This window comes from Xyrauchen texanus, chromosome 22 (genome assembly GCF_025860055.1).
Source record: "Xyrauchen texanus isolate HMW12.3.18 chromosome 22, RBS_HiC_50CHRs, whole genome shotgun sequence".
NCBI classification, from domain to species: domain Eukaryota; kingdom Metazoa; phylum Chordata; class Actinopteri; order Cypriniformes; family Catostomidae; genus Xyrauchen; species Xyrauchen texanus.
Genome location: NC_068297.1, coordinates 40,487,497 through 40,499,814, shown reverse-complemented (window position 1 = coordinate 40,499,814; position 12,318 = coordinate 40,487,497). Strand labels below are relative to the sequence as shown.

General features: G+C 36.1%; 1 protein-coding gene across 1 annotated transcript; it reads left to right on the top strand.

The window, feature by feature from the left end:
• Nucleotides 1-1,199: 1,199 nt before the first annotated feature.
• On the top strand, nucleotides 1,200-10,943 carry LOC127662467 (bone morphogenetic protein 4-like). The gene is made up of 4 exons (XM_052153643.1): nucleotides 1,200-1,725; nucleotides 4,728-4,847; nucleotides 6,549-6,901; nucleotides 9,214-10,943. The coding sequence occupies exons 3-4, from the start codon at nucleotides 6,556-6,558 to the stop codon at nucleotides 10,065-10,067; spliced, it is 1,200 nt and encodes a 399-aa protein (XP_052009603.1). The 5' UTR covers nucleotides 1,200-1,725; nucleotides 4,728-4,847; nucleotides 6,549-6,555; the 3' UTR covers nucleotides 10,068-10,943.
• The last annotated feature ends 1,375 nt before the right edge of the window (nucleotides 10,944-12,318 follow it).

Sequence of the window (12,318 nt, the reverse complement as noted above, 5' to 3'; positions counted from 1 at the left end):
AGTCCCGCCCCAAACTCAAGCCATTGATTCCTGTGTCGGGCGGACAAAACAGAACTATATTTCTAACTGCCAGTGACAATGTTTACAGTTTTTGAGAAAATCAGCCTAAAAAGCTCTGTTTTTTAATCTGGGATGGAAGAGAGTATTTTAACATTGAAAAAGTTACACACTTCAGCTTGGGGGTGCGGGGTGTTACATGTCACTTTATCACCTTGTGACTTAAAGAACGTGAGCCAGACAGGTAAATGACATGGTAATGAAGGTGTCTGTGTGGGCTTCTTCACACACTAGGGGTTAATTGTTCTTACAGGGGCAAAAGGTCAAGAAAAGCCTGCAGCCTTGGGGATTTACAATATAAAGGAACATTCACAGATTTCCATTTGAATACCGGTTAGATGACAATGCTTTTAACAACGTGATTTCTAAATAATGCTTAAAATTGGAATAAGGTGCAAATATATTATTAGGGTTATTTTGTATATTGTAAACTTCAAATATTCTGGGTTTATCAGAGTCAGCATCACTTTCATTTTCATCTTGTAATATAGAACTATATAATATAATGGGGTCATTCGTACAATTCGGTGACCTTTGGGCTTGGAACATTTTGAAGAATTAAACACAATTTTACAAGTATCTTTATTTTGCATCATTAAAGGGACATGTTAAAGACTGTATTAGTCATCATACTGGTCAAGCTAAATGACAAGAAATTCAGATGTCCATCCAGTGAAATGGTCAGCGACAGGGTGGAAAACAACGGGGTGGATAATTACAGGGTGGACATTCAGAGGGTAAATTGGCTACTTCATGGTCTGTGAATGATCTCTAGCAAACATATCTGTAAACATATATATTGATCATAAAACAAAAGAGTTACAAACTTCAAATAACTCAAAATAACTTTGCTGAACGGCTGATGTCACCTCCAGTGTGTGTGTGTGTGATGTCATTTCATAAACTGTACTGTAACATACTTGAAACTTGAGTATCTGAGCATGAGCAAAGCCGTTTTATACTGTTTTCCACAATTAACTATTATTCTTTGTTTCTTTAGAAAATCCCATCTATGTTTTAGTGCTTTAAGAACCCACAAACCAATCTGCTGATCTGAACAACCTACAAAGTAACATTTTCATAGATCTCCTAGATCCATATTGCCACCCCCTACAGCCCAAAAAAGAATCATTAGAGCTCTGCTGAAATAACCTTTATTTTTATCCTAACCCTCAAACTTTTGTATGAGTTTCTTTTTCAGGGACTCAGATTAACATACTCTTTTCTTTTCTCTGCATCAGTGGTCAACCCATATGATGAAATCTCCAAAGACATTAGAATATATTACATGTGCTTGCCGGTGCAGTTAGTGTTCTCTAGGGTCTATCTGAAGAGTTGGATGTGGGTGCAGTGGGTTGAGAGTGTAGGGGAGGAGGCATAGGGGACTTCATATGTCACATAAAAGCTGCCAGGAGAATTGGATGCGAGATCAGTCGCTGAGCTTCCCGACGGTGATGTTCTCCGTTCTCGAGAGTTCTTGGACATTGTTGGAGCTACAAAGATCAGCGTTTGCATTGTACTCTTGTGGGTTCTTCTATCTAGAGGATATGACGCGGAACTAATGATCCAAACGTTCCCTCAAGGCTCGTGGACTTTAGTTGTGTGATGTAAACTCCTTTGAAAACACGTTTTTTCTTCGTCGGGTTACCGTTCACACCTCTACCAATGGTAAGTTTGTTTTGTCGATATTCATTACGAGTTCAGTATTTAACAGACACCGCCAGACCAGCTGTATCAGACCATGACATGTAACGTTTATTGTTGAGTTCGTGCGCGTTTTGGTCACTTTGCGCATAACTGAAACCCTTTTCGCCCCATCTACACTTCAAGCGAGCGACGCGTCTAACTAAAACACTCGCATTAGTTTGTCGCGTCGCTGCTGCATGCGGTCGAATAACGCATTGGGGATCTTTTAGTTTACGTTAAAGTTTTTTTTTTTTTTTTAACTCAACTTAAAACCATCGACCATGTTGACACACCTGACCGCGCGCGCGTACAGGTAACCCGCCGGGGTGTGTGAGGGCTTCACATCTGGTTAATTAGCTGTAGCTTACAAGAACTGGTTTACAGTTTATTTTAGTGATCTTACAGAACCTCCATAAAATGAACACGGAAGAAAAAAAAAATCCCCATAATTTCAGACAAAGTTCAAAAGTTTGATAATATTAATAAAATACTAATAATAAATGGATATAGTATTATTTCTTTCAACCCATGCATTTCTGTCATTCTCTTTTCCACAGTGTGGTTAACACTGTTGTCACTACACTAATGGAAAAATATACCTTATCAAGACGACTTTAATTTGACTTTATTTGAAATCCACTTGTCTAATTCAAAAAGTATAGCCTGCATTTGCTTGTGCAATGCACAACTCTTTTTTTTCTCAATTTAGATAAAAACATTTACATTCTTACTTTTGGAAAGTTGACTAAAACTGCTTATGAAGATGGTTGGAAAATGGACACATCTCTGGAAAATGAATCTGAAGAAATAAAATGTAACACAAAGAGATGTTACAGACCAACACAAAAGCCAAATGGACATGTGTCGGATCTTTAGTGAAAGGAGGCAGAAAGCAAGAAAATGAGGAAAGAATATAGACCTATCTGTTGAGTTTGGTTTCTCTTTTGTCTAAATATAGTTCTTGCAAGAGTTGCATGCACTTAAATTCTGATAATTATTGATAAACTGATGCTAGGGAGGGGCGATGCCTCTTATTTTATTTTCGATCCAATATTGTTACTATCAAGGCCAATACTGTCAATTCCAAAACCAATGCTGACTGGGTCATTTTAACTCATTTTTGTAAGATATAATGTTATATCTTATACAACTGAATGTTACACTTCTGTTTTGTTTATCATTTACTAACAACATTTACAAAACATAATCAATGCTTTAACCTTAAATTTAAAAACGACTTGTGACAAACATCACTCAAACCCATTCAAATAAATGTCACTTTTTGTAACTCCAGATTCAATTCGACGCCTGTGATACATGAAAAAAATGTAATGGAAACTAAATAATAAAACTCACTTACTCGCTTTTTTGAAACTTTTGGTTTAATGTTTTTATGTGAGGATCAACATTCTCAATAAATCGTCAATATCGGAAGTATCAATACGGATCGATCCACCAATCCTGAGTAGATGCCTTATGATGTCTAGGAATGTGCTTGATGCTGTTCTATCAGTGCAACATAGTGTTTGAGTTGCAAATATCCCATGAACTTTAATGACTGCTTAGTATGCTGTAGTATGCATTCCATAACCTACATTTATGCAGTCTTAATTTTCCAAATGAACTCAATTCTACTTGACTTTCTATTGTAAAGACAGTTTTAGGACAGATGTATCTGTACCTAACATGCCAGGGGTAAAATCCTAACATTGAGTGCTCAGCATTGTCTGTTACTTTTGTAACCTGCTTCCCCATACCCTGTTCTTCAGATCTAAAACAGCATGTGCATAATGTAATCTCTTTAAGTGGGGCTAGACTAGAGGAAAGTTGAGTGCTGGGAGCTTTACATGGATTAAATGATGCAAACTGGACTATAAACTCCAAAGCACATGCAGTCAACTTCATCTTCAAACACATCAAAAAGGGATGTGTAAATATTTAAGGGAGTATTTGAAGGCTTTTAAACAAGAGTAGGTGGTCTGAAGTTACACATTGTTTGTTCTGTTACATATTTTCAGGCCTATTGATCACAGCCATTGCGTTCAACATAAAGAATACAGAACTGTTTGAATAGTTGTACAATGCTGCTGAAGTCATAGTGTTTTGAAAAGTGCAACATTAAGACGCACAATTGCTAACATATCAAAAAAGTGCCAAAAGTCAAACTGTGCACACTCATCTCAACATAATATCGCAGCTGTTGTTTGATTGTGCGAAAGACCACAGAGAGAAATAAAACATGCGAACACACAGAGCGATCTTGTTAATATGCATCATTACTGTTGTAATGGTTGGACTTGCTCCAGTGGAACTGGATCCAAGAAATGACAGAATACACACGTTGCTTTACTCAACCACTTCACGTTAAGCTGTGGACTCGGCGATGCCGTTATCTGAGACATTCATGAGCACTTGTGATTGTTATTAGTGCATTTCGTCAATGCACTTGGATTATCACTGAAAATCAAATTGGTTTTGGTTTTGCACTTTTGAAATAAACCAGTGAAATAAACGGGCTGATGGATCTTGGATCCATTGCATTGTATTGGTAGTACGGTGACACCGAATGATAGCTTCAGATTTATATGGAATCGGTTAAGAGATCATGAGTTAAGAGTGAGGTAAGCTTCTACGCCCTACCTAGGCTGTGGGGGTTGTGTATAAAACACTTTAGGAGGGCTTTTTAAAAGTCTGTAATTGCAGACCGTCAATAAAAGAAGCAGCTCTGAAACCAATCCCTTTTTTCATGTAAATTGGAATTACCATCCTTTCAGGTGTTTCACACCTGGTAGTCTTTTAAATGAGTAAAGATAACATGTTGAACCCTGGCCCTGTTGGCCCTGATTTGCTTGTGTAATGGCATATTGCTCTGCTTTACTATCTATACCATGTTTGTACAGTCATGTTTGCTCTAATCTGATTGTATCTATGTGATTGAATGTGATCTAAATGCCCAATTAAATGTTCAAATCCTTGTCTTTCAGGCAAAGAATCTCACCAAAGTTCTTAAACAGCCTTCCAGCACCACGTAACATTTACTTGAACTTGTCTTGTATAGACTCCCAACAAACATGGACTGTATTCCCATGCTTTATTTTCTGTCGGTAAGTAGACCACGCCTATCCGTTTGTAATCGTGTCACAGGGTTGTTACATATTTGGATTGTTTGTTTGGGACTATAATTTCCAAGAGCAAATTAAAAGGCTTAGTCATTCCTTTATAAAACAGTGGTTAAGCTTGTGTGTTGCACTATAAGCACTTGAAATGTTTGGCTTACTGTAATGTTTAGTGTCAGTTGTTCAATCTGTAGTTTAGTTTGACTCATAACTACCTTGAAAATAGAGATTTGAGTATGTTGTAGGAAACAGGATAAAAGATATCGAATTATAAGCTTTGAACTGTAAACAGGGTAGGACCAGGTTATTTGCGATAAATAAATGTTCTCATTTTAAGGATGTTGTGTTTTTTTGCTTGCTGATGAATTATTGAAACCTGTCAAGAACCTTTCTGGGTCTTATTTCACACTAAAATTTGGTTTGAAATGAAGCCTATTTTTAGGACCATTAAGATTTTTTGGCATTGTGAAACTATTTTCATGACGATTAAGCACGTTTCACCACCAAATTCTTATTACCATAATGCAAAACAAAAAAACAATATTTTATTCTTCATTTGGAAAGTTGTGGAAACATAATAATAAATTTTTTCTTTTGATGTTGGAGCAAATGGGTAAGTAAAAAGTATATTTGCCGTGGTCTCCCATTCGCTCCCATTCAACATTATCATGGTTTACCCTGCAATCATTTACTTCCGCATTCCAAAACCCGGAACTGTGAAAAGGGTTCATAGTAAAAAGAACAAAAAAATACTGTATTACGAATAACGAATAACACTTTTTCAGCCATATTGGTTCTGGAAGTGTTTTTCCCATAGGAATTTCATTGAAGTCATCAGAAAAGCATTCTAAGCCACGAACCAAACCAACCAGCTCTGAGGGTGAATGCCAAGATAACAAACCTTGCTTTGAAGCAAAAAAGTATTTGAAAATTGGACAACATCTCTAGGTACTTAACATCTTTAATAACGGAATGAACTACAATCCCATGAAGCACTGCGAATGATATATTGAATTATAATGATGGAAAAATATAAAACTGTTGATTTAAAGTTCTTGACCACAAGTATAGTAACAATATTTTTTACATTTATTGAAAAATATTCAGATTTATAGAAATATACTAGTAGTTGCAGAGTGTTAGTAGAGCGACTCGATTCCATCATTCACAGTGTGTCATGTGAGTGGGCGGTCACTGTAGCGCTCTTTTGCCGCACTTTTTTCACCCTGATTCTCTGATTGGTGGAACTATTCTCTTCAGGATCATGGGTAGTCTAGTTCTTCAGCAGAAATTCCACTATTAAACATGATTTATTTTGAGTTGAAATATAACAGACTGATGGCTTCAACAGAAGCATATACCATCGATTAACAACCTCGAAGCACACGGTAGGTTTGTCTTTAAACATTAGTACGTTATCATCAAAACTATTCCACTATGGAAAAAACGTATGCCATTTTTACTTCCGGAACACACTTTTGCGCTCTGTTGACGATGCAAAAACATCTTAATGGTCCTAAAATAGGCATCATTTTCTTTTTTGTCTTTTGAATTGTTGGGTGAATCTTGCAAAAACATGCACACAACACATTTCACCCCAAAAACATTGAAGTCTTGCTGTTTTTCTCTTGTCTTGCACCACCTCTGCTGCTCTCTCCATCATCTCCATCTTCATCAACCGTCCACCAGAGACATCATGATTCCTGGTAATCGAATGCTGATGGTCATTGTATTATGCCAAGTGCTACTGGGAGAGAGCAGCTATGCTAGTCTAATACCTGAGGAGGGGAGGAAGAGAGTGTCGGCTCATCTGGGTCAGAGTCATGAACTGCTGCGTGACTTTGAAGCCACGCTGCTGCACATGTTTGGCTTGCAGAAGCGCCCGCAACCCAGCTACTCGGCCGTCGTGCCACAGTATCTGCTCGATCTGTATCGACTGCAGTCAGGAGATGTTGAAGACGCTACAGCACATGATGTCAGCTTTGATTATCCAGAAAGATCTACGAGTCGAGCTAACACTGTGAGAGGTTTCCACCATGAAGGTAAGAACAGAGAGGTTTTACAACATTATCGTCGTCAAAGCTCAATGGCAGCAGTAACGCCGAGGACATAGAGCGTAACAGTGTAGTTTAGGAAGTAAAAATTCATTAATTTTCTCAACAGGGGAATTTTTAATGATAAATTTAAACCCTAATAGACAGAGCTACCGTGAGCTCTGAGGATGTTAATCAATGAAATATGCTTCTGTTGAAGTCACCAGTCCACCTTATTTCAACGTAATTTTTAAACTATGTTTAAAAGACGAATTCTTGGGGAAGAACTACACTACGCACGATCCCGCAGAGAAAGATCCACCAATCAGAGAATTGCGGTGAACAAGGTGCACCAAAAGAGCTCTGCAGCTCCGCCCACTCACATGATGCACTGTGAATGACGCAATCAAGTCGCTCTCCCTACACTGTCAAACTACTTGTGTATTTGTTTAATTCTGAATATTTTGCAACAAAATTTAAATATATTGTTCCGATACTTATAACCAACAACTTTAAATGAAAAGTTTGATATATTTCCATTGTTTTTAATATGATTACATCATTCACATGAAAAATACTTCCGGAACTAAATATACTGATAACACTGTAAATCTTAATGCATTAAAGCATCTGCCAAATGCATAAATGTCATTTTAAACTCAACCCAAAATTTAAAAGCATTTTAAAAGTCTCTGTGCCTCCATACTTTTTTTATGTGGATCTTTTTGAGGGACTTTCCTCAACATGCAATTATTTTTAATGCTACTCTACAGATTTCTAAATAAACTGCTGTTGCCAACTGTGTGGCCTCTTGGACAGAGTTCCCAGAAGGCTCAGGAAAAATACACGTTTCGTTTTAGGGTGACAGAGGGCCATGAGCATGGGAAAACTCTGGATGTCTTTTATTTGGGTTATTTTTTCCATTATTTATTTGTACTTAAATGAGATAGTGTTGACACTACATTAAATCTCCTTTCGTCTTAAGAAACTGCACCCTCCTTTTGTCCTTTGGGTCAAAACCATTCAAAATGCATACATTCTTGATTGTACAATGGCAATAAACTTACTTTTGAAATGATATATGATTAGTATTAATGAAGTAAGGTCATTTTTTTGTTTAAGTTGAAAACATTGGCAAAGGATGTTTCGATTCACATTTATTTCAATCACTTTTGACATTTTATTATATTTTAACTATATTACAAAAATGTCTTATTTATTCTGCTTGTGGAAAATCAACAGTTTAAATTTCAGAGTTACGATTTTAGTACATGTCTATTTCACAAATGAATCTCTATTGCCTTTCCCAGCAGTCGGGGTGCTAGAGAACAGTATGGGGCTAGGGGCTAAATTTGAGAAAACTTGAATTATTTTTAGGTCAAATTTGATTAATAGATGTACAAAAAACTATTTAAAGCTGTATAACATCCGGAAAGTCCAAAGGTGAAAGGTCACTACTGTTTCTTCGCATTCGGGTCAAAACTGACCCATTAAGACAATGGAAGGTACAATTTGTTTTAAATTGTAATTTTTCTTAAACATTTATTTATAAAATGAATTCTTTTTTATTTAGTTTGTTTTGAAAGTGTTGATAGTCTCATTTGGTTTCAGTACCAAAAAATATGCAGTATTTATAACATATTCGTTACTAAATTATACATTACAAAAATGATCCTAAGACAATAAGAGGGTTCAAAAATAGACATAAGAAAAATTGTAGAGGATAACATTGAAAATTAAGGAATTAGTCATCACTTTTGTAGAGCAGACTCATAAAATTTGTTAATTTAGCTGTTTTTCATTTTGCTTCAGGACTCAGATTTGATATTGAACATCTATGGCAATCCAATACAGTACCAAAATAGTTAAGCAAACAAAAGTAAATAAATAGTCCTTAAAATCAGGATTAAAATGTATTAATATTACCATGAACTGCCAATATTAACATGAAGTGCCAACCTAACAAATTACCAAACTCATAATAACCCATATTAAAAGTAGTCTGGGTGGTATTTATAATAATGAATCTATATATCCTGTATACTGAATATGGCTTCTTTTTTTTTTTAAGAAATGTTTTAAGAATTTTTTTTTGGGTCAGAAATAATAATGAAAGATTATTCTGCACCAACATTTGTTTTTACTGTCTCCGGACTGTTACATCACATGACATTTTTGACTTAAATCTCGCGTGTACTGTAATCCCTTTAGGATGCTAAATACAAATTTGCTACTGTATAGTTTAAAATGCTAATTTTAAAAAGATGCATTTGCAGTTTATCAGTTTCTTGACCTATTTTCTGATTCATCTCCCTCTGTAGAGCACATGGAAGAGTTTCCTTCAGACGGTTCATGGGAGATTCCACTGCACTTCATCTTCAATCTCAGCAGCATCCCTGAGCAGGAACTCATTTCTACCGCAGAGCTGCGTCTCTACAGGCAACAGATCGATGACGCAAGCTCTGATCCCCAACACATAGGAGACGAGGGGCTCCATCGAATAAACATATATGAAGTGTTGAAGCCCCCGCGGGCCGGCCAGATCATCACGCAGCTCCTGGACACACGGTTGGTGCGCCACAACACGTCAAGATGGGAGAGCTTTGACGTGAGTCCCGCGGTATTGCGCTGGACCCGTGACAAGCAGACCAACCATGGCCTCGCCATTGAGGTGTTTCACTTAAACCAAACACGGCGTCACCAGGGACGACATGTGCGCATTAGTCGTTCTTTGCATCTGCTTCCGGGCGAGGACTGGGACCAGCTCCGCCCACTGCTAGTCACTTTCGGTCACGACGGCAAAAGTCACCCTTTGACGCGCAGAGTGAAGCGCAGCCCCAAGCAAAGAGGACGAAAGCGCAACCGCAACTGTCGGCGCCACGCGCTTTATGTAGATTTCAGCGACGTGGGATGGAATGACTGGATCGTGGCGCCGCCAGGGTATCAGGCGTACTACTGTCAAGGGGAGTGCCCCTTCCCATTGGCCGATCACCTGAACTCGACCAATCATGCTATTGTACAGACGCTGGTAAACTCGGTTAACACCAACATTCCCAAGGCCTGCTGTGTTCCCACCGAGCTCAGTTCAATTTCAATGCTCTACTTGGATGAGACGGACAGGGTGGTCCTGAAAAACTATCAGGAGATGGTGGTGGAAGGGTGTGGCTGCCGCTAACCACAGAAAGGCGTGGGCACATTTACATTAAATATCCATACCTGGACACTTATTTATAATATTCATGTTGAGATGTGTGTTTGTCTCGTTTCTTGTCTTCCTGACGATATCATATATTTTGACCAAAAATCTCTATATACTGTATATATTAATATTGACATAATTAAAAAAAATGAAAGTGTCCTTATTTTAAATATAATTCAGCTGTACAGCTTTTCATAATGTATATCAGAATGTATAATTGTTTTTCTATGAGAAAATTAGAAAAAGAAAAGCCACTAAAGTTTATTTACTGGTAGTATTTATTTCTTTAATGCAATATACATTCACAAAAATAGAAATACATAGCCTCCCAAACCAACCACATTTTTTATCGTAAAAAGTTAAATTCGTCATTTGTGTACTTAAAATAGAGCACTGTGTGAAATCCTAGGAGAACTGAGTTTTTAATGTATCAGTTAAAGAAATCAGATATGTATTGATGTGAGTCAAATTCAGTTGTGTAATTTACATGTTCCCAAAACAACTGTTCATTTTTTAATAAATAATGAAGCATTACACGTGAGATTAATAAAGGTTGTATATTTCCAAAAGTACAAAATTATGATCTTTTTTCCCAGAACACATGGAGTATAACAGAATATGCCATTTTTGAGGGGAAACCTTCTGATTTTATTACAGTTTACAGTTTTTTTTTTTTTTTTATAAACATAATTTGTGCAACTGTTATGTGCTACATAATGCAAAAACTTCTACATTTTATAGCTAGTGGCAATGAATAAAGAGAAGTGTTTTCTCTACTGAAATACCATAACATTTAAAACCCCACCAAAATACTTTCATTTGCAAATCAACAAATTTCATAATAAACTCATTGGTACACAATACAATTGTATTTTTGTGTGGTTTAGATAAGCTGGCAATTGCATATATATATATATTTATATATATATACATACACACACACACCATATTTTTTCAAAACATATTTAATACATATTGTATGTGGCATTTTGAATGGGTATTCCAGTTTCATCATGGAAATAATCATAATAATCTATGCTAATTAATCATTTTTTGTATAAAGCAACAAATGAACCGGTATGAAATCTTGTCAAGAACATGTCTCGTTTTACATCAAAATAAATAATTTTATAGAAAATTATTATAGAAATAAAAAATAGAAAGAACCTATTTTTACGATGATTAACATTTTTCATAGTGATTTTTATTACAGTGGAGCACATTAACACCCCTCCAAACACACACTTATTTAATGTATTTTTTTATTTATTACTGTAATGAATTTTTTTTTTTTACTGTATTTATAGTGATTTTTATATATAAAAAAGCATTGATCATTGTATAAAGTAATTTTTTCTGAGTTAAAAAAAATTCATCATGATTGTCATGAATATACCAAAAAAATGCAAAAGATTTTAAAGATCATTTTACGAATGAATAAAATCTACAAATAAATGAATTTATTTTATTGTGAAAATAAGAAATTGTATTTTGCATTTGGGGTGAAATGTGACCTGGATATTTTGTTTAATGAAATTGAACCTTGAGCAACAATGCTGTATTTACATGATGATGTGCAGAAATACAGAATAACTGTTTTATACATGGCAAAAAAATAATTTTCTTAATTTGTATTTTTGTCTTGTTTCTAAATATTCTCAAAAAAAGGATACAATTACTTGACAAGCAAAATGACAAGATATTAAGTCTTGTTTTCATAGAAATATTACAAAATGTTTAACTTTATGCTGAAAACAAGAAAAAAAAACATCTGCCAATGGGGTAAGAAAAATACACTTCTTTTTTTTTTTTTCCTTTTTGTTTTTTTCACCCCACAGGCAAATAGTAAAAAAAAAAGTTTTTATATTTTTACTGGAAAACAAGACAAAACTACAAAAAAAAAAAAAAAAAACATGCTTTTTTCCCGTTTTGTTTTTACTGGTCATTTCAGCATTTTCCCAGAGTATTCCAACACAGGAATCCTTTCACAGTCCAGGTGAGAGCTCCAGCCCCTCTCAGTCATACAATAGCGGCGAGACTGATTGACACTCCCGCAGACCCGGTGACGCGGCGCTCCGCTGCGATCATAATCATCATCATGAGGAGAATGTCGCGACGCGAGCGGGAATCGAAGGTGAGACGCTGTGTCTCCATCCGCAGACTGAGTACAGACGCCATCACTCATTTACCCGCCATATTTCACGATAACACCAGCGGAAGTCCTTTG

What these genes read in the sequence shown, in the direction of transcription:
- LOC127662467 (XM_052153643.1), top strand. Translation starts at nt 6,556, where the DNA reads ATGATTCCTGGTAATCGAATGCTGATGGTCATTGTATTATGCCAAGTG. An exon ending in GAGAGGTTTCCACCATGAAG is followed by an intron (nt 6,902 to 9,213) that starts GTAAGAACAGAG and finishes CTCCCTCTGTAG; the next exon opens with AGCACATGGAAGAGTTTCCT.